General features: G+C 44.8%; 1 protein-coding gene across 2 annotated transcripts in view; it reads left to right on the top strand.

Annotated features, from left to right (window-relative positions):
* SLIT3 (slit guidance ligand 3) overlaps window positions 1–22,961 on the top strand; it is a 529,219-nt gene that overhangs the window by 41,762 nt on the left and 464,496 nt on the right. For both annotated transcript variants that reach the window (XM_037057739.1, XM_037057738.1), the window contains exons 2-3: window positions 620–691; window positions 7,048–7,119. In XM_037057739.1, coding sequence (XP_036913634.1) covers window positions 620–691; window positions 7,048–7,119 — 144 coding nt within the window. The remainder of the gene's footprint in view (window positions 1–619; window positions 692–7,047; window positions 7,120–22,961) is intronic.

Below are 22,961 nucleotides of genomic sequence, written 5' to 3'. Positions count from 1 at the left end.
GAGTGGCTCGTGCGGTCTTGAAACCCAGAGGTGTCTGGCCTCCAGCCTGTGCGCATCCAGATGCCCCTAGAATAGCACCAGGCACCAGTCCTTACTCATCTTCTCTCCCTGGAAAGCGCTCTCTTCGTGGTGGCAAGATGGCTGTTGGCAGCGCCGACCGGTGAGCAGCCCCAGCAGAGAGAAACCTATGGGAGCTTGGGTCGTCCCGTGCTCCCGAAACAAAGACTGTGGGCCGAGGGAGGGAAAATGCGTGTAAGGCTGGCCTGCAGTGGGCACTCATTCCCGGAGCCGAGACACAGGGTCGGCCCCCACTTCTATGACATGATCTGTGAGTTGGGGGAGGGGGGCGTCCAAAGAAAAATTTGTGACCCGACGAAGGGGCAACAGAAGCCGGGCAGCTACGTACAACAGGGCTTGACTACATACATAATGGATAGCTTATTCCATACAATATCCGTGAGGTTAGTTGGGCGTGCTCAGGGGATAGCATTAATCATTGGAATTGCCTACTTCTTGACAAGCAACATCCCCACAGTCCGAGCCAGTCTGGGTGGAAGAGACCATAAACATAACTCGAAAAAAAAAAAAACCCCTCACCCCATTTTGCTCTCCATTTCAGTGACCTGGACAGAAATAATATCACCCGGATCACCAAGACAGACTTCGCTGGACTCAAGAATCTACGCGTCTTGTAAGTAGCACAGGACAGTCCAGCAGGTTTCTGTTCGTCGCTCTTCAGCCTCATGGAAATGTTCCATTGGTCTCACGTTACACCCCAGGCACGAAGCAGCAGGAACTAACTCACCATGCTGCAGCCGAAAGCCCTTCATGAGTGGGCCCGGGCTCCCAGGGTTGCCTCACTCTCTGTCTCGATGCTGCTGGCTGGGCTAGACCGATAGGAGAAGTCAGGCCAGTGACAGGGAAAACAGAAGGCAACACTCAGATAAATCAGCATGCCCCGCTTCTAGGATGACAGCGATGTCAGGGTGACTAACCATGCGCCCCTTCCAAAGAGATGGTAATTTCTTCTCCAGCATGTGCATTAAAGGAGAAATCAGGACGAAAGTTATTTATCTTGTTGCTTAATGGAGAGGAAGGGAGGAGGGAGGGAGAGAGTCAGACGGGGTCAGGGCCCTGGTTGAACACCCACAGCTGTGCAGCCAGGTAGCAGAACTCGAGATGGGCATTTGTAGAATGGGGGAGCAAACAACACGAGGTCTCCTCTCGGAATACCGACCACCCAGATCTAAGGATAAGCAGCCCAAGTGTGTGTCCATGGACAAGTCTCAGACATTCAGACGTATGAGAGAGAAGCAAGTGGACCCTCTTTCCTTCTTTACTGAGAAATGGATTTGGACCCGTGAGGGTGGCCCCAGATGTGGAGCACAGTCTGGGCAACTTGGCCATGGCCTTGGTGTTCGTCTGTTGTAGAATCTTGCCTGGAGGATCTTAGAAATATCAGCTAAAGTCTTGGTATCTGAAGCCACGGCCTTTATATTTATGGCCTTTTATAACCCTGTGGGTTTTGTTCTGGTGCCAGGAAGTGCCAGATCTGGTCCTGACTCAGAATCAACCGCCCCAGTGACTTAGGACAAATCATTACGCCTCTTTTGGCCTCGCTTTTCTTATCCACAAAATAAAGAATGAATAGTGTATTAGTTCTGGGGCTGCTGTAACAAAGTACCACAAGTGGGGTGGCGTAAGTAGCAGAAATTTGTTGTTCCACAGCCCTTGAGGCCGGATGTCCAAAACCAAGGCGTCAGCTGGGTTGGTTCCTTTTCAGAGCTATGGGGAAAGGTCTGGTCCAGCCTCTCTTCCAGTTTCTGCTGGCCTCCTCGAGGAATCCCTTGACTGGTCGATGGTGGCTTCTCCCTAGGTCCCTTTCCATTGCCTTCACTCACGCATGTACGTCCAAACTTCCCCTTTTTATGGGGACACTAAACATATTGGGTTAGTGCCCATCCTAATAACCTCGGTTTAACTTGATGACCGAGTAAAGGCCTAATCTCCAAAAGAAGGTTGAATTCTGATACATTGGGGACGAGGACATTACTCTGTGGATTTGGGGTTGATACAGTGCAGCCCATATCAAATAAAGGCCCATATAACTCTCACCATTGCCCATACAGCACTCTTTGTTTTCAACGCTTTCATGCACAGTCTGTTTACTCTGACCTCAACTTGTGGAATATTACGTGTATGACACTCTCCTCCTGATGGAGAAGGGATAGTAGTGGTGGCGATAATGGCGATGACTAAGATGCATGTGGTACGCACGCTCCACAGACCAAACTCTCTGTTGCATGGTTATTACCTCCAGAGGAAACAGGCTCAGACGGGCAAAGTGGTCCCAGCTCCACAAGGCAGGTGACTGAGGCAGGGGCAACCAGCACCCAGGAGGGGCACTTTCCAACCTCTAGGCAATGCCACTCGCATTATTGGAAGTTTAGAAGACCAAGAAGGGAATAGTGTACCTGTCTTGCAAATGCAGCTCTGATGCGCCGTGGCTTACCTGACTTTCCCTGAGCACCGGTGTGGGGATGCTGGGATCCGAATGCTGAGCCTCCAGCCACCAGGTGCTCTCCCCTCCCCCGTCTCCGGTCTTTGGCCTGTAGACTTCCCTCCACCCCACCCTCTCCCAAGTCTTTCCTTTTGCTCTGCCAGGGGTGTCCAGCCTCTTTGGCGTCTCTGGGCCACACTGGAAGAAGAAGAGTTGTCTTGGCCACACATTAAGTATATCATGACACATAATCACAAAAAAGCTCATTGTGTGTTAAGTAAATTTACAATTGTGTGTTGGGCCACATTTGTGGCCATCCTGGGCTGCATGTGGGCCGCGGGTGGGACAGCACTTGGAGGCTAAGCAGTCACATGTCTGTCAAGTGGCCGGCAGATCTGACAGGCGTGTGTGTGCCTCAGAATGGAGATCGGAAGGAGAAAGGGAATTCCACGGCTCAGCGCTAGGTCATTTTTATTGCGGAGATGTAGGCAGTAAACACCTGATTCCCGGTCATTTTGTCAGCTTATAGAACAGACATTTAACTTCTCTCATTATTGTTATTATTATTTTCCATTCCTAGCTTCCCCCAGCGTCTGTGACAGATTTCCTTTTATACAAGTCAGAAATCTCACCTAATGCTTCATTTTCTAACAAAGTCAAAAATAACCCTTTGATTTTCTTTTACCATTACATCATAAAAACGAATCAAAATTCCGATTTCCATAGCTGCTCTATGCAAATAGAAACTTTAAAAGGATCACAAAAGATCGTGTTAATATCCCCTGGATGGTCTACAACATCCTCTGACTGCGGTTTATTGGTACATTCTTCTTGTTTTGATAAGCAATGCCAAAACCCTCTCTCTTCCCCCACTTCACAGGCTCCATTAATATAATGTGTTTCATTATCTTATCAACTCACAGACCATCCCGGTCAAGTGCCCCCGTGTGACTGGAAGAGAATCTGGCAGGTGGGAAAGCAGAAATGCCTTCGAACAACTATCAGTAAAATGTCCAGACTTAGAAACTACATTTTCCCTCAATCTATTCTTTTTAGCAGAGTAACCTAGACAACTGTCTTTTCTGAAAAGATTTCATCACACCTTGGCACATTCCCTGTATCTGTTTCTTATTTACAGTTTATAGTGAAGCCGAAAACCCTCGACGGTCTTAACCCTCAATAATTTGAGCTTGTCCGCCCCACCCCGCCCCCCAATTTCCCAGCAGAACTGTTAACACGGTGCTGGGGAATGGGCAGCAGCAGATAAAATAGGGATTAAGGGACTTCGGCCTCGCCCTAAGGCCGTCTTCCCAGGTAAAGTGCATTCGGAGAGAAGTGATAAGAATTGCAGATAATAATTCTTTCTCCCTTGGGGTAGGAATAGGAAAAGGTCTATTCTGGTACTGCCAATTAGTTCCCTTTCTTAGTAGTCTGTTGTGAGAACTCTGCTATGCCAACAATGTGGGCAACAGCTTTATCCCAAATGGGGTTAATGAAAGAGCTAAACTCCACCCAGCCTTCATCACATGGGGGCAATTTCCGATTCTGATCCAATGTTAGAACTAAAATAAGAGCAGTGCCCAAAGAGCTGAAAATGAACACGGTCTGTGTCCTAACTCAGAACAGACTCGGGCCATGGACACTCCAGCCTTTCCTGGATCCCCTGACCTCCTGCATCTGGTCCGTAGGAGGACAGTGATGGCGAGGGCTTTAGCATGAGCTCCGGAACTGCATTTCAGCCTAGAAGTGGGGGTGGGAGTCTCCCAGCTCATTGAATCAGTGATTCATAGAATGTTGATTATTCCTTGATCCTGTAAGTGCCGGGTATTAAACTGGACCCTGTAGCTGTAGGAAACATATTTAGAAGAGGCCCTAGATACCCTACCAGTCAGGATCCCAGCAGGAAAGAGATGATACTCTCACAGGACAAACAAAGAGAGCTAAATAAAGAGTCATCTGCAAAGGCGTGGGCAAGAAGAGGGGGTATAGTTCCGTGGGGTGAGCGGCAACAGGTCTCTAGTCCTCAAGGAGCAGGGGCAGGAAGTGGGTACCCTCGCAGAGTTAGGGACTGCCTGACAGGGCCTGTGGTCCTAGGTAGAGAGATGAAGTCAAACTGAGGTGACTTGGCAGGGAGGGAGCTGGGAATAAATCTCCCAGCCTCACTCATTGTCCTGCTACCCCTCTGAGGGCCCGCGGGGCACTCCAACTAGCTGAGCCCAACAGGAAGCCAGAGTCGAGGAGGCCTCTGATGTGATGGAGCTGGTAAAAGGTAGCCTTCCAGGGCCTTGGCAATTCAGAAAGGGGCAGCTATCCACACAGATATATTTGCATTTTCCACTCCCCTTTCTGAAAGAAGCTAGCAGTGTTAGATTAATTAACACAGAACTAAGGGATTCATCAATAGGAGGCTGGAGCCGGACTCCTTCAGAACCCAGAGGGAATGTGACACTCAGCCACCCTACTGTTGTTCCTTGTTATAATTGGGAAGTCGTGACAACAAGCTTTGTGATGGATTGATTGATAGTAAAAACCCAGCTGAACAAACCACCCATCACTAATATTGAACTGCATCCCTGTTTAGCAGGATGTGCTAGTATGAGTCTATTAGTATTCCAAGGCCCTCGTTGCCATATGGTGGGATGGAAACGGAAGGGAAGGGAAGGGAAGGAAAAGAACATTTATTAAACTTCTAATTATACTCCAGATCCCGGGCTACATAATTTACACACGTTACTCCATTTCTAGTTTCACTTATGAAATGTTCTTTTTCAATTTTTTTCTTCTGTTTTACAAAGGACGAGAGGGAGGCCTAGAGAGGTTGACCAGATAGCCCAGTGTCACGCCATCAGCTGGTAAGGAGGCAGGAAAAGGATTTCAGATTGAATTTGGCAAGCACACCATGGTGGGACTTAGAGAGCCCACCCACGCTAGCTGCCTGACCTGATAGAAATAATTTCTCCTTGGGCAAATCTCTTAATCTTTCTGCTTCCTGGTGTCTGTCTATATAAAATGAGGAGCCTGGAAGAGGCCGGTCTGTGGAGGCTGGGAGTAACATAAGCGTGCGGCTCAGAGTAGAAGGGGACGTGGCAAACTGGGGAGCTCATGTGCCTTGCCTGGTGCGTACTCAGTTCTGGCCAGCTGTCGATATTTGGAAATGGGACAGCTGAGTTTTCAGAAGGAGTTTGGCGTGTGTGTATGTGTGTGTAACATCCTGATTTTTAATTGTTTGCAACCAATCCACAAGAATATAAAATATCACTGAGGCCAAAATACCTCTTCACTCGGATAGTCTAAGTGAGACATCTCACGTGGCCTAGACCAGCCTTTTCCTTCATGTGGAATGAGGATGCGCTGTGGCCCAAAGTCCACTTTGGTTGTTCATCTCTCAGCTGTTAGTATGTGGCTGCTGTCTAGGCAGCTGGGTGAGGGCTGGGAGTATGATGAGGAACAGAAGTTCTTACCCCCTCAGTCCTTACTCAGAGCAAGAAAGATGGACTTGAACATAAACACAGAGGCCCAAGTGCTGAGCCTAAGAAGCACATGGGATTATGGACCATCCGAGGTGTCGGAGGTGGAGGGCTGTTGTGGGAGGAATCTGTATGGATGGAGGACTGAGCCCCCTCAAGCCTGCTCTGCCCTCCCGCTGCCTTCCCTCCAGGTGCCCAGGGTGCCTCTCCGCTGGCGAAGCCAGAGGAACCCAGGCCCTTCCTAAACTCCACCCTCCAGACAAGCACACTTCAATGAGAACTGCACCTCCGCTAAGTCCCGTGCCGCCACCAGGGTCAGCCCTGGATGGAAACTATGCAGTTTCATTGCTTCCCTTCCCAACCATCCAGCTAATCCATTTTAAGCTGCCATTTAAAAAAAAAAAAAGTTAGGGAAACAAACGTTTCATTGTATGCTCAATTCTTAGGAAATGCCACATGCACGAACCGAACTCTCTTACGCAGAGTGTTGAGGGTTTTAATCACCTGCGTTGAAGGCTTTGTATATCAGCAGAGCCTGTGGCTGGGGAGCCCTAGTGTTTGTGACCATCACCGGCATGCGGGGAGCAGGCAGGCGCTGGGAACAGGATTCCTGGCACCAGGCTGCTTTTCCTTCGCCACAGGAGGCCATCCGACAATAGCCTCACCTCTCCGCTCGATGGCCCAGAGACAGAGCCGAGCAGGCCCTTTCCGATGAAACCTTTCTGAGTCTTTGAGGCAAGAGGTGCTGATTCCATGCGCAGTTTTCGATACGAAGCAGCTTTTACCTCTTCCTTCTCTGTGCAACACCCTGCAGTGCTTGGGGGGACATTTGCTGAGAACATTCCTAAAATAGAGGCACAGAAACCAATCTGTCAGGTAGCAGTGTGCAGGCGGCGAAACCCTGGTTACCGTGATACCACGCTGGGATGGGAGTTATCTTGTCCCACCATTCTCATCCCAGCTGGGGGAGCCCCGAGGGTTGTGGGAGGGGCTGAGTGGCCATGCCTGCATGGCAAGAAGCCTAGCATGGGGATCCCCGAGCCCTCTTGTCCCTGACCCGCGCTGCTTCTGTGGTTCTAGGCATCTGGAAGACAACCAGGTCAGCATCATCGAGAGAGGTGCCTTCCAGGATCTGAAGCAGCTGGAGCGATTGTAAGTAGAGCACAACCTCCTTTCTTGAAAAGTCTTTTTGCTTCTTCTTCCTTTTGTTGTAAATTGGCTTCATCGCAACCTTGCTTTAAAAAAAAAAAAAAACAGTCTCCAATGTTTAATAAAATGTTCGCTATTTTATTTAAAGCACATTAGATGCATGTTACAGAGACACTGAGATTCACATAAACACTTTTCCTTTAAAAGATGCTAGAACTGGCATCTGGGGTTCGTTTTCCTTCTTCTCAGCCTTAAGCTCTCTCTTGGTGTTTGTGTGTGGGGTTGGTGCTGGCCCCGGCCTCAGCCTTCACTTTCGGGGAAGAAGGAAGCCCAGAGTGAGCTCTCTGTCATGGAAACCAGCATCAGATGCTCCCTACTCCTCTGCGTGGGGCGTGTGCTCCTGCACCAGGCCCCCTCCTCTCCCCTGTGCCTCTCTCTCTGCCTTGTTCTCGTGGGAGAGGAAGGGAAGCAAGTGGGCAAAGCCCTTGGAGTGCCTGTGCCTCTGAGTGCACGTCAGCCTGTGGCAGGAAGCCCACACATTTCCACGAGAGAGAATATGCTGACAGTGGTTTAAAAATAGGCCGCTGTTCTGACTCTATCAGAGGGAGAGAAGAAGAAGAGGGGCAGGATGGGAGATGGATGGAGCCTCCGTTTGTTTCGTTGATTAATGCGTTTGCGGAAAAGCATCGGGTCACTTTGCTGAGGGGGGCTGCTCAGATGGTTAAGTGGGCAGCTTCACCTTCCTTCAGTTAATCACAGTGGGCAGCTCAGGACATCTGGATATTTGCTTTCTGAGCGGGGATTGTCCCCAGGAGTACTTAGTCGCGCTGGTGGGCGTCTCTCTCTCAGGCTTCCCTCTGTGCCCTGATCGACATGACTTTTCAGCCTCCCTCCCTTGCATTCGAGTCCCAGGGCCTGCAACAGCTCACTGCTCCGCCGGCTTACCTAGGAGGATGTCCCACATGGGCCCATCTCTGTTATCGACAGGGACGGGCTCGGGTAAGGTGGAGGGTCTGCCCCCAACTTGTTAGCTCTGTGACTGCTCGTGTGGGACAACGTGGGAATGGGAACGGATGTTCCCCAGCAAAATCCCTCACTCTTCCTCTGCTGTGTAAATGGTCTCATTTATTTCTCTCCTGCAGGGTCAGAGGTCAGCACATGTTCTGCTGCCGTTGGTTTGAAAATATGACATTTATTTCTTGTAAGGGAAAATAGTTGTAAAAGTAATGAATGTTGCCTCTGTTGACTCTTCTGTTTTTAAGTTTTCTTAAAACTTAAATTCTTCTCCTTATTTAAACGTAGGGAAAAAAAGCACAAGTATTTTTTGGACTTGGTTTCTTTCTATGAAATATGCGACATTTCTGTGGAAGGATAAATAATACAGTCCTTCGTGAAAAGGCCACCTCTTGCTTAGTGCCCTGATTAGAAGGGTAGATAAATTTCCAATTCATTAATTTCATGGTTGTTGGAAGGGCACTAATTGAGTACCTTGGATATGCTAGGAACTGTGCCAGTGTTTTATATGCTGCTATTTTATTCCCACAAAATTCCTGTGAGGTGTTATTACCCTTGTTTTGCAGATGAAGAAACAGAGGCCCAGGGAGATGGAGCCAGAGAGTTGTCGGGGGGGTGGGGGACAGGAGCCAAGGTTCGGAGCCACATCCGTCCAACATCAAAGCCCACGTCCTTCCATCCTTCTGTGCCGCAGACATTAGATGAAGTGTGGGCTTTAGCAGTGGCCCCGCAGATAGCCTCCCCCGCACCTATTTAACTCCAGGGAATATCAGAGAAATGTTCTGGCAGAGGCTCAGGCTTGGTGATCATGGCTGAAATTCCGTGTGTATCTGGGGGACTGAGGAGATTGCATTTCCAGGGTGAGCCTGTCTCTCTCTCTCCTTTGCCTCATTAGGAGGGTAAGGCTATCTCTGGTCCTAGATAAACCCTCAAATCTCATGGCTTAACCCGGTGGAAGTTTACTTCGTATTCGTATCAAACTCAGTAAGGGAGTTCCTGGCTTCTGGGTCTCTGTTCTCCAAGAGGATTCTCAGAAACATGGGTTCCAGCCCCTCCTAAGCTCTGCCATCTCTGAATCTTGCCTTTTGAAGTACTGGTGTTTGTCTGCATCCAGCCAGTGGATGGGAAAACAGCATGAAGGATTGCGCATGGGAGCTTTGCATGGGCGAGACCCAGAAGGAGAACATGTCCCTCCCACTCTTATATACCCTGGGCTAGAGCTCAGTGGAGGTTGGGAAAGACAGCTGAGTGCTATGCCCGGGGACTAGAGGAATCAGGTTTAGTGAACGGTTAACCAGTCACTGACGGACATTGCGAGCAACCTGAAAAAGCCCTTGGGCAGGAAGAAGAATAGAAGTATAAGCAGCTGACTGGCATGCACAGCTGGGCAGGCACCTCATTTAAGGCCTTTCGGTGTCAATGAGAGGGAGTGTGTGTGACATTATCCTGACTGGTGTGAATCTGGAATCAGTTATTCAGTATGTCTCCCAAAAGGGTTGGGAGCTATAGAATGGGAAAATGCAATGTATTGGGTTGGCCAAAAGTTTGGTTTTGTCTGTAAGATGGTTCTAGTAGCCCTTAGTGGTCTTTAACTTCATTTGAAACAACGTTGTTAGATCATGTTGTGATCATATCAGTGTGCATTTAAAAAAACTTATCAAAATTGGAGCATTTTTTGCGTAGCCATTTTAAGATTGAAGATGGAAGAAAATACACAACAGTTTTGGTATACTATGCTCTGTTATTTCAAAAAAGGTAAAAACACAACTTAAATGCATAAAAGATTTGGGCAGTGTATGGAGAAGGTGCTGTGGCTGATCAAATGTGTCAAAGGTGGTTTGCGAAGTTGCGTGCTGGAGACTTCTCCCTGGATGAGGCTCCCTAGTCGTGTAGACCAGTTGAACTCGATAGCCATCAAAATGAGACATTAATTGAGAACAATCCATGTTCTACCATGTGGAAGGTGCCTGAGATACTCAAAATATCCAAATCAATAAAGTTATTGGTGAAAATGAAAAATGTCTTTTTTTTTTTTTTTTTTTTTTTTGCAGAAAGAACTAACCAAACTTTTTGGCCAACCCAGGATTTACTGTTCACAACTGAAGGAGCAGATGGCTGATGGGGCCTTTCCAGCTCTCACTCCTGACACTAGATCTGTGTCTGTATATTGGGCAGTTTCTTGGTCCTATTCTGAAATGCAGGCTGGAAATGATAGGGGTTTTGCTCATTGGTTTTTTATTTGTTCATTTTCATTCACAATGGTCATTACTGGTTTGATCTCTTGAGCTTTAATGGTGAAGGAAGACCATTCTGTCCTGTAGGTCTCAACTCAGAAGTCTCTGTTCTTCCTTGAAAGAATCCCTGCTCCTGACTCAGGCGCCCTACCTCTCACGGCACGTGATCATCCCCATCCCTGCACTAACTACGCCGTATTTTAATTCCCCACCTGCCTGATTGTCTTCCCCTAAAACTCTGAGTATGTTGAGGCCAGCAATCGTGTTCCAGTGAGCTCTTAATCTCAAAGCCTAGCGCAAGGCATCGTGGTAAGCCCTTATGGACTATTTATCAAATACTTTTTTAATACCAGTTTTTGGGTTATACCAGTGGTTCTGAGTGGGTATGTTTTTCCCTCTAGAGGACACACTTGACATTGACTGGAGACATTCTTGGTTGTTACACCTGGAGGAGGCTGCTGCTAGGTAATGGGTAGAGATCAACAATGTTGCGAAACATCCTACAATGCACAGGACAATGCTCACAGGAGTGAATCCTCCAGTCCAAAATGTTAACCGTGTGAAGGTTGAGGAACTCAACTCTACCTGTCATGTGTCAGACAGCCTCTTAGGCACTTGATGTTTGTCCTCTCCTTTAATCCATCCACCAATATTATGAGACTAGGATTATCATATCCCTGGTGTGACTGAATAGAAAGTCAAAGCACTCTTTATGAAGTATTGCTGCTAAGTACGTTCACCCTAAATCTAATGTAGCTAGGTCTCAGGTTTGGTTTCCAGGAAGTGGGCAGGATAGAGGGACAAGTACATGAAATTAAGAGGAAACAAATCCTGCAGGTGGGGCATTTTATAAGATTACTGCCTTCATCCCTTCAAAAAGAATGTCGTGAAAGGCACCACACATGAAGGTTGGCATGGCTCTACAGACAATAGATAAAACCATCTTTAAAACAAGAAATGTTATTGGAGATAAAGAGGAATATTTCATAATGATAAAGGGGTAAAGACGCATGTAAAGCAAATTTTGACAAAAGCAACCAGCTGTAGAATAAACAGTCTTTTCAAATGCATATGAAACTTTTATCAAATGCCGGTCTGTAAAGCAAGTCTCAGTAGAGGATTGAAATCATGGATTATCGTCAAGAAGTCATTGAGAAAATGATAAGTAGAAAATTTCAAAATATTTGGAAATTGAGTGGTATACTTCTAAATAACCTCTGAGTCACAGAATATATCACAGTAGAAATTTGAAGATATATTTTTCTGAATGTTAACAAACATACAATATATCACAATGTGTGGATTACAGTCAAAGCCGCATTCAGAGGAAAATGTGTAGCCTTTTAGCTCTATTATTCAATTTATGATATATATTATGTATAGTATAAATTTAAAAAGAGGTAAGGCCGAAATCTTGATGAAAGTATATATCTTAAGCTAGAGAAAGAACAAAGTATAAAAAAGGAAATTAGTAATATAAATACAGATTTACATTAGAAAAACTCTAAAAAGTCAAACTTTTATTTTTGAAATACTAAAATAATAAAAACTGACAAGACTGATCAGAAACCAAAAAGAAAGAAGACTAAATTACTAATATGAGGAATGAAAAGTGGACACAACTCTGGATTTTTTTAAGCATAAAAATGACAATTAGATCAAAATTTGGATAACTTTGTTTCAATGATGTTAAAGACAAAGTGAAATTGAAAATTGAAGCAAGAAATGATAGAAAGTCTATATAGTTTTATATCTAGTAAGGAAATTAAGTGTTTAATTAAAATATTCCTCCAAGAACATCTAGGCTCAGATGCCTTCACCAATAAATTCTACCTAAATTTTAAGAAGTAAATATCATTTTAACATAAACTCTATAAAAAGAATGGATATTTGTTATTTCAATGGCATAATTCTTATAATAAAACTCAACAAGGATGCTTCAAGAAAAGTATAAACTAACATATTTCATAAATATTTTTATGGATTTCCTAACAAGATATTAGCAAAACGAGTTTGGTGATACATTAAAATGATGTATTACAACCAACTTGGCTTATTTGAGGAAGACAAAGTTGGCTTACTATTTGAAATCCCTCCTTCCCAAATAAAAATATACCTAGCTACCAAGGTAGCAAAACCAAAGACACTGACAGCATCTGCAGTAAAACTGGTCGACAGAGGATCCCAGTGAACCCCCACCCCCTACCAGAAGCAGGTCGGGGAACACAGTGTGAGGTAACAAGACCACTGTGGGATCTCATCTGTGTGGGGAAAAGCAGAGGAAAGGCAACTGAGACCTGTAAGGCTCCGAGAACAGGAGATCACTCAGATTCCCGATACGGACTCCCTGGAAAACGCAGTGATCAGTCTGAGAAAAGCCGCCCGACTGGAAGGGAGCTGATTGGATCCAGTTCACGGTGAGGACAAAGGCACGGTGATGTGACGGGGACCGTCAGGACTTGGAGGAATCTGGGCCCTCCAAACTGCTCAAACTAACAAACTGACAAACACGAGGCTCTTTTTCAAAGAAAGGCCTAGCATTGCTAAGACACTTCTGGGAGTAGTTGATCAGAACAAAAATATAGTAGAAATAAAAAGAAAACTTCTTGATGAAAGTGTTAGAAATCACCAGAAGGGTCATAAATTAGAAACTACAAGGCTATGTTTTTCATTAGTTTGCAAGAAAAACCAAGGATGAAGCTCTTGGCTCTTGAAGGTAAAAAGCTATCACTTTCTACCCCTCCCTCATAAAACTAAAAGGAATTTCTTTTATTTAGGAAATAAACAACCAAAAGGACTATGGTGGATAGTCATACAAATTTTTTGTAAGAAAAATAGAAAAGAATAAGGAACATAATAATCTCCATAGAACAATGAAAATAAGTGAGAAAGGATCACTATAAAACAGATGAAACCTCGAATAGAAAAGTACAAAACTACTACGCAAATTGAAGGTCATGTAAGCTATAAAAGAAAACATGAAGCGTGAACTTGAAAGATTCAGAAATTAAATGATTAGAAAAAAGTAGAGTTTGAAAGGATGGGTGAAGAACTGAGGAAACAATTTAGAAATAAAAGAAATAATGCCCAAATAAATACTGCCGATACAACACCGAAGAAGAACAAACTTGGAAGAATGACACTGTCAAATTTCAAACCTACACTGACCAAGACAGCACGGTGCTGGGGAGATAATGGATGTATAAAAGAATGGAACACAATTGAGAACCCCAAATAGGCCCATTTAAATGTAGTCCACGGATTTTTAACAGAGGTGCAAGGGTAACATGAAGACAACTCAAAGGAGGGAGAACAGCCCTGTCATAAATGATGCTGGGACAATTGGATGTTCACACATAAAAAAAATTTGAAACTTTATTTCTTATACAAAATTAAATTCAACATGGATCATAGTCTTAAATGTAAAATGTAAAATTAAATAACTTCTAGAAGAAGATATAAGAGAAAAATCTTCATGGCCTTCAATTTGGGGGTGAGTTTTTTGCTATAATACTAAGAATACGAGCCATGAAGTAAAAAAAAATTAAATTGACTTCATTAAAATTAAAAACTTGTGCTTTGCAAAAGGCACTTTGAGGAGAATGGAAAGACGAGCTACAGACTGCAAGAAAATTTTTGCAAAACAAATCTGGTAAAGGACTTGCATATGAAGAACTTACAAAATTCAACAGTAAGAAATCAAACCACCCTAGCCTCCAAAAGAAAAAAAACAGGCAGGAGATTTAAACAAGCGCTGTACCAAAGAAGGTGTAAATGGCAAATAAGGATATATAAAAAAATCTCAATGTCATTTTCCATTTGGATTACACAAATTAAACAACAGTGAGATACCACGGCACTCCTATTAAGAATGACTAATATGCTAAAAGCTGACATCACCTATTGCCGAGGAGGAAGCATAGTAACTCTCATTTATTACTGTTTAATAATGTGAAATAGCACAGCCACTTTGGAAGACAGTGCAGTATTCTCTCACAAAGCTAAACAGAGTCACATATAATTCCGATCAGTCGTCGCTCGGAGTTTGGGGAAGACGAGCGGGTGGGGTGTTGAAAGGGTGGAGCATGGGAGAGGATGGGCTTCCAATGGTGAAACTGGGCCATAGAAACCTGAAATAGTAGGCATAGGACATATGCATTTATCAAAACCCACAGAATTTCACAATGCAAAGAGTGAAGCTTCATGTGTGCAAATGTTTAAGCTCTCTTGGAACTTGGAGGGTCCCAAGATGGAATGCAGATGGTGATGGCGGTAGGAGTCCGCCTCACGGAAGGTGGTGAGGGAAAAGGCAGGTGCGGAGCAGAGTGCCTTCGGTGAGACCGAGAGCAGGCCGAACAGCACGCAAGTGCTAGGCTCTGGTGGGTGAGCTGTTCCCCACAGGGGCACAGGTTGACAACTCTGAGATCACGGCACGTGGGTATCGCAGCTGAGCCACGCACGGGTGGTGGGTGGTGGGACAGGTTTCTCCCTGTTGAAGTGGTGGCTACAGACAGCAATGGAGAGCGCTCCGATGTCCACGGGGTGATGGTTTGGAGTTGGGCACATCAGTACAAACAAACATTTAGCCTATTATATGATACTTCCACTTAATATAGATGGTTTTGTACATATAAACGTTTATTGATGTGTGAATCTTCATAGGTTTGGACACAAGGAAGTGTTTTCTTCAGCAGCAGGGCCCGCAGGAAGTAATGCTGTGAGCATCCTACTGCCCAGACTTCTCACGCTGTCCTTCAGTAAAAAAGAGTTAAGCCATCTTAGAGAAACTGGCTGGGGCGTGAGAACCCTTGTGCCGGAGAGAAAGCACTCAAAAACAAAAACAAACAAATAAATCTAACCCCACTAACCCTCCAAACAACCCACACTTATGAGGGCGTAGGAGCAAACTGACAGAACTCCTAATGCCAAAGCTGGAACAATTTGGGCCGCAAGATAAATAAATTGGATTATAACCGAAGTATAAAATATGTATCCATGAGTCCAGCCTTGGCTGGTGTGGCTCAGTGGATTGAGTGCCGGCCTGTGAATCAAAAGATCGCCGGTTCGATTCCCAGTCAGGGCGCACGCCTGGGTTGTGGGCCAGTTCCCAGCAGGGAGTGCATGAGAGGTAACCACAAGTTAATATTTCTCTCCCTCTCTTTCTCCCTCCCTTCCTCTCTCCAATAGATAAATAAATAAATAAATAAAATCTTAAAAATATATATATCCTTGAGTGCATACTGATGTAAATAACTAAGTGGGGAGATGAGAAATCTCCCATGCAGAAGAATGCTAAGTAATTTATAGATGTTCTGCCCTCAAGGAGGTGGAGTGTGACTCCCCAATCCTCAGACTCAGGCTTTGCATGATGACTTCCTCCTCGAGTTTAAAAAGAAAAGGGTTGGGTGGGAATAGTATTGAATAAATAGGACACATACTTCTTCAACCAGGTGATGAAGGCCAATACTGAAAGTGAGGTCATGTGGAAAGGTGTGTGTCATTGATACGATGTACTGAAAACAGCAGCTTACATCTGTGATCTTCGTCTCAATACATCCATAACTCCAGTCTAATGAGAAAGACATCAGACAGATCCCCATGGCCCGAAAAACACCTGAGAGTCCTCCTCAGTACTGCTTAGGTCATCAGAAACAAGGAAAGTCACAAACTGTCATGGCCAAGAAAGAAAAAGGAGACATGATGACTAAATATAATGTGCCATCCTGGATGGTATCCTGAGACAAAAGAAAGATGGAGGTTAAAAACTAGAGGGACCTGAAGAAGGTATTGGTTTGCTGTGGCAAATGCACTATACTATACTCTACTATACTATACCATCCTGTACCATCCTGTACCATACCACACTATAGTAAGGTGTTAATAATGGGGACAGTGAGTGTGGGCTATAGGACATCACTCTGCACCGTCTTCCCAACTTTTATGCACATCTAAATCTATTCTAATATAGAAAGTTTTTTCTTTAAAAAAGTGTGACAAAGTCTGCTAGAATTACAGATTCATGAGTGAAATAAATGTCACGGCTTCACACCAAAAATACATACCTACTTACTAATCTAGGTGGAATTCAAGCGCAAATACATATAATGGGTAATGCTTTAAGAGAAATGGAAAATGACATGTGGTATATTTTAAAATCAATGAGAAATTAATACCCAGGTAAGGATTCACGAGAAAGTAACAGATGTGGAAGTCGGTCAAAGAACTTATAACAGGGGATGAGTCTCTGAGGAAGAAAACTAAAGCAGCGGAACAAAGCAAAAGTAATTGTGACGGAAATGTCCTGAAATAAAAGATGATTTCAAGTTACATTTTGAAAGAACACTGAATGCATGGAAAAATAGACCCTGAAGGTACAGAATCAAAACATAGTCTAATAAAACTATTGGCTTTTAAAGGGAAAAAACCCTTAAGCATTCATCCATCAGACTCATAAAATGGAAACAACATTAGATTCCCAGCATATTTTTGACACTAGAGCCAAAATACAATTAAATATCTGTTTAAGAAAATAAACTTTTCACAAATCAAATGCGAACCAGAGCCATACATACATTCAGGTATAAAGACAACAGACTATGATGAACAATAATCTATAATCAGACTATAATCTACACTTTCAGAACTCCCTGGAAGGTAGGAGGGGACCTGTGACTGAGTTTGGAATGCCGTACGTAGAGTGGAAGGAGGGCTGGGCTCTCCGTGATGCTCCATGCTCGCTCCCTCCCTCGCCCTAGGCTGGCTAAGCTGACAGTTACTCTAAGAACGAAGGGATGCAGCAACTCGGTATTGGAGGATTCTGGGTCCCTGCTGGTATACATGTGGCTACGGAAGGAATCAGGCATAAACTTCTGTTATTTGAAATGTGACAATGTAGTTCATCCCATCCACAGAATAAATATGAAAAGTCTTTTCATCTCCACAAATANAGCACCGCACAGCCCAAAGTGTGGGGAGCCTTTGGTGTAGGGACAGATAATCTACACTTTCAGAACTCCCTGGAAGGTAGGAGGGGACCTGTGACTGAGTTTGGAATGCCGTACGCAGAGTGGAAGGAGGGCTGGGCTCTCCGTGATGCTCCATGCTCGCTCCCTCCCTCGCCCTAGGCTGGCTAAGCTGACAGTTACTCTAAGAACGAAGGGATGCAGCAACTCGGTATTGGAGGATTCTGGGTCCCTGCTGGTATACATGTGGCTACGGAAGGAATCAGGCATACACTTCTGTTATTTGAAATGTGACAATGTAGTTCATCCCATCCACAGAATAAATATGAAAAGTCTTTTCATCTCCACAAATAAAAAGTATTTAATACAACACTAATTCATGATTTAAGAGCGTTTAAAGCAGGGGTGTCAAACTCACTTTCACCAGGGGCCACATCAACCTTGCGGTTGCCTTCAAAGGGCCGAATGCACTTTTAGGACTGTGGCATTGTAACTACCCCTTCACGAGGGGCAAGGAGCTCGGCACTGCTGTTGGGTAGAAACCAGGTGCCGGGCCGGATAAAACCAGGTGGAGGGTGGGAGTCTGCCCACGGGCCCTGTGTCTGCCACCTGTGATTTAAAGTATTAAGAACAAAGTAGAAAACTGTACTGGAACAAGAATTACATAATTAGAAAAAAGAACAAAATAGAGCTTCTCTACATAACACCTAAGACAAACATCATAGTTAATGGTGAAATATCAAAAATGATCCTCTTACAAGGTGCCTGGCATTGTGACTTCTGTTCAGCATTGTTTTAGAAGGTCCTGCAATGACAAAAAAAAAAAAAAGGAAGGGAGGGAAGAAGGAAAGGAGGTGAAGGAGTAGGTATAAGGTTTGGAATAGAAGAAATATATCATTTGCAGATGATGTGATTGAGAACATAGAAAATACAAAATACAGATAAGTTATCGGGATTCCTAAGTGCATTCCCAGGGCTACTGAACACAAGGTCAATAAACAAACAAACATTAAAAATGCTTCTATATACCAGTGACAAACAATTAGGAATTTTCTTCAAATGATGTTTACAGTCACCTCAAAAACACCAGCTTCCCAGGAATATGTCTAATGAAAGAGGCGTGAGACCTTAACACAGAAACGACAGACATTGCTGGGAGAAACGACAGATGACTCAAATATACATATATGGAGATGCGGAATGTTCATGGCTGGATGACTCAGTATCTCAAAGATGTCAGTTCTCTGCAAACTGATATACAGAATTCAGTGACATCCCAATAGAAATGTTAACAGCTTGTGGTAGAAAGTAAGGTGATTCTCGAGTTTCTATGGAAATGCAAATGGCGAAGAAGAACCAAGATCCTCTCGAAGACCCAGACGGAAGGCGTGATTTGTGACCGAGGGGGTCCTGTGAAGTGGCTTGGAACTGCTGGTCTGTCTAAGAGACTGTGACGGAGCGATGGATGCGCACCTGGAAGGCCAATGGCCTTGCACGCTGCCAGCAATCGTTCCCCAAAGCGGTTGTAAATGGACTGTAGATTTACACATGAAAGATAAAATGATAGCTTTTAGGAAATAATATATCTTCATGGTTTTGAGGGAGTTGATATTTCTTAAGATTCAGAAGGCATTAAAAAATAACTTGGACTCCATTAAAATAAGTAACTCTCTTCATCAAAATACATCGAATGAGTGAAAAAGCACGTCACAGAGGAGGTGCACATATTGGCAGTGCATGTGGTGGGCTTAGGTGGAGAATATACACCTACGGAACTCTTACAGACCAATAAGAAAAAGACAACTGTCCTAGTAGAAAAATGGCTAAGAGTTTCGAACAGGCAATTTATAAAAGAGAACATCCAGGGGACCGATGATCACATGAAAAGCTGCTCAGTGTGGCATTAGTCTCCAGAGAAATGTAAAATAAAACGACGGTGGCTTCACCACATCCCCATCGGAACGGCTATAACCTCACGTGTGTCGGGGACGTGGGGAACAAACTACATTAATCACACAGTCCTGTGGGACTCGTTGACACAGTCTGGAAAACTCTTTGGCGGAGTCGACTGGAGCCGAGCATACACACAGCCCATGACCCAGCCATTCCTCTCCTGGATATTCACCCCGCAAAGAGACGGACACAAGACTGCTCCTAACGGCACTGCAAACAAGCCAAACGCTTATCGACATGAGAAAAAAAAATTTGGAAATGAAAACAACAGGAAAACAAACTGCTCCGTGTAACAACACGATAACTCTCAGAAACAGAATGAGTAACAAAAGCCACACAAACCCAGTTCCGCTTGTATAATCTTCAAAACAGGCTGACCTGATCAATTACTTGAAAAGGCAGGTTGTTTTTATCACTGGAGAGTTTCCAATAGAAGGTGGAATTAAGGGATTTTTGAGGTGTATCACCATCTGTTTCTACATATGGGTACAGGTTTGTGGATCTGTCCACCGGATGCAGAATGCTTCGAGTTGTATGATGTCGATGTGTGTATTTTCCTGTATATATTACATTTCAAAAAATAATTATTTTAAAAAGACACTTTAGAGACAGATAGAGCCACCAGATGCAATGCATGGCTCTTAATTGAAGCCTGGTTTAAACAAACGAATGTATAAAATAAAATTTGGGGGCAAATGGAGAAATATGGAGGTGGACTGGAAATCAGATAATGTTAAGAAATTAGTCATTTTGCTAAGTGTGATAATGGTGCTCTAGTTATTTAAGTGAACCTCCTTAATTTTTTGAGATGCATGCTGAGGTGTCTAGGGATCAAAGGTTCTGGTATCTGTAATTTCCTTTGAAATGATTCTGTGGGAGGGAGGGAGGCAGGGAAGGAAGGAAGGAGAGAAGGAAGGAAGGAAGGAACAAGGAGAGGGAGAGAGGGAAGGAGGAAGAAAGAACAAGAAAGGAAAGGAAAAGAAAGCAAAAGCAAAATAAAAGCAATTATTGAATCTGAGTGGTGAACATAGGAATGCTCAAAACACATCTTTCCTTTTCTATATGTCTGAATAGTTTTCATCAAAATTCTTTTTATTTTGAATTTTTAAAGTTATTTTGTATCCTTCCTGTGTCCTTTTCACAGAGGGGAAAAAAAACCCCAACAACTGAAGCTTAGAAAGTTTAAGTAAGTTGCCCGTGCTGAGATTTGAATCCAGGACCCGTCAGAACTGAGGGAAAGAACCCTCGGGGGCTTTAGGAGAATGAAGTACTGTGTTGTCCAACTTCCTCACTCTGCTGACAAGGAGACGGGCTGGGGAGGGATCCGACTTCCATGAGACGTTAACGCAGGATGCAGCGTCTGAGGGGCCGAGCTGCCTTGGCATTAGCTCAGTTTTTCCGAAAAGCAGAATGCAGTGGTGTCCTTAGCTGTGACCGCAGTTCACATGTACCCTTTAATTAGATGTCAAGTAAGTAATTATATTACATATTTAAATGCATATGTGTAGCAAATCTATATATATATTTTTTTTCTAAGTTATTGCAAGGGTTATTTTGCTCCTCGGCACATAGAACCCTGCTTGTCCGGCCCTCACTAACGTGTGTTCTGTTCCCTGAGCGGACCATTTGGAGGCCAGACCCTCCAGCGGCCCATGAATGTGGCTTTTTCTTCATTCGGCCTCATTTGTATCAACATCAAAGCCTGACCATTGTTATTAACTCAGAATTACGGACAGTGTTTTCTTTGTGAAATTTATCGCCTGCGGTGTCTACACTGAAATGACTCTAAGTCCGCGATAAAAACCCCTGTGTCTGTGCCGGGGTGTAAGCTGCCAACACCAGAAACACCACTGTTGACAGATTTTTGATTGGTTTATGTTATTATTCCTTATATGTAAAGAAAGACATAACTTCTATCTGGGAATATATTTTCCATTGGTTTCCCAAGAATTATTAGACAGACTGAAAGGAAGCCGTAAAACTAGGGAAAAATAAAAGCCGGAGAAGACTTTTGAAGACGCAGGCAGGACGTGGCCCTGCACCCATAGACCAGCCTGGCTGGCTCCCTCCCACCAGCTTCCTCCTGCACTGGTTGCACTGACAGGACGAGGGCAGAGGAGGAGGAAGTTATCGGAAGCTGTAAACCTAAGACCTGTGAACTGCCCTGGGGTGGAAGACAGAGCTTTCTGCCTCCCCGGAGAACCCAACTCAGGACTGTGCCTCTAGGGACGGCAGGAATGGAACCAGGGAAAGGAGAAGAAAGCAGAGCAGAGCAGTAAGGGACGTGAGCTCTCTCGAATGGCGGCCCACACTTACATGTGGCTTGGCCTGGGACCAGTGGATGACCCTCTCCTAGCCTCAGTTGGCTCATCTATAAAGCGTCTATCTATCTAGTTCCAGACGTTGTTGGGAAAACTAAGGAGCGCATGCGCGGAGAATCGGGGATGGTATCTGGCTCCTGGTAAATGCTCAGAAGCATTTCACTGCAGCCCCTTCGGCAGAACTGGCGGGGAACGACTGCTATGGGTTCCTGGAGAATCTGAGACTGGGAGTTATTCAGGAAGGAGGCAGGAATAGCAAGGGCCACTGTCTAGAAGTTTCCGGTGTCCCTTTGATCTGTTAATTTAGTTAGAGTGACTGTGTGGCTGTTGAATATTAAGAACATGGACTCCAGAGTTAGGATGGGCCTGGATTTGAACCTTGGTAAATCTTTCCAGCCATGAGACCGTGGGCCACTTTCTTATGAGCTCCGAGCACCATCTGTTCAGTGGGGATAAACATCGTGGAGTCGAGTCGCCTTTTAAACAGAAGCTTGTTTCAAATGTTAGTGCAAATGGTCAACATGGAAACTATTCAATATTACCGATGATTCTGTCTCCCCTGAAGGAGACATGTGGGGACCCTTTTCTACTGATGAGCCCCATGGACACTGGAATCCCGTCAACGGGATGCTCGCTGGGAGCAGCTCGGCAGGGCTGAGATGCACACGTGGGTCCTTCTCCCCACTTCCAGGGGCTCTCGTGGGGTGTTCCGTGGGAAGCGCCCCCCCAGCGACTCAAGTTCTCTCTCTGTCCTTGGCCATCTTCCCGAAGGCTCCTTTAGGGAGCACTGGCCACGAGCAAGAACAGGTGGGCACTGCATTTGACCGTGCGGGCCGCGCGACCTCACCTTTGCCCACGGGCTCCTTCCATCTCTTATGCCGCACGCACGCCAAGCTGCCTTCAGGCCTTGCCCTCCCATCACATGTTGTCAAAGCAGTATTTTTTTTTTTCATTAGAAAAACAAGCTTCTAGTGTTTTCTGTTTGGTAGGAGCGAGGGCATTGTCAGAAAGCGTGTATCTGCAAGCATGCCATGAAAGGCAAACAGAACGATGCAAATCACCGTGACTCTTCCCCTGTCCTTGTCCTAGGTGGGGCACAGCCACGCAGCCAGTTCAGAGTTGTGCCCAGTTCATCGCCTGCACGCCATGCAGAGCGAAAGAACGGACTCTTTGGGTTCCTTTTTCTCATTCTCCTTCTTTACATCATTTTTTTGATAGAAGTTAAAGAATAGTCTGTAGGGTTGACTTTGTCATTTCAAGAAGACGGGAATGGCTTTAAGCCTGGGAATATGTCAGCCAAGTTTGGATCTCAGAATGCTTATGCCTCTGTGTGTGTGTGTGGCTTCGGCTTCCCCAAGACC

The sequence above is a fragment of the Sturnira hondurensis genome, unplaced genomic scaffold (assembly GCF_014824575.4).
Source record: "Sturnira hondurensis isolate 20B ecotype Veracruz unplaced genomic scaffold, ASM1482457v3 Scaffold0009733, whole genome shotgun sequence".
In the NCBI taxonomy this organism is placed as follows: domain Eukaryota; kingdom Metazoa; phylum Chordata; class Mammalia; order Chiroptera; family Phyllostomidae; genus Sturnira; species Sturnira hondurensis.
The sequence above is the reverse complement of the archived record's forward strand: the minus strand, read 5'-3'. Positions and strand labels throughout refer to the sequence as shown.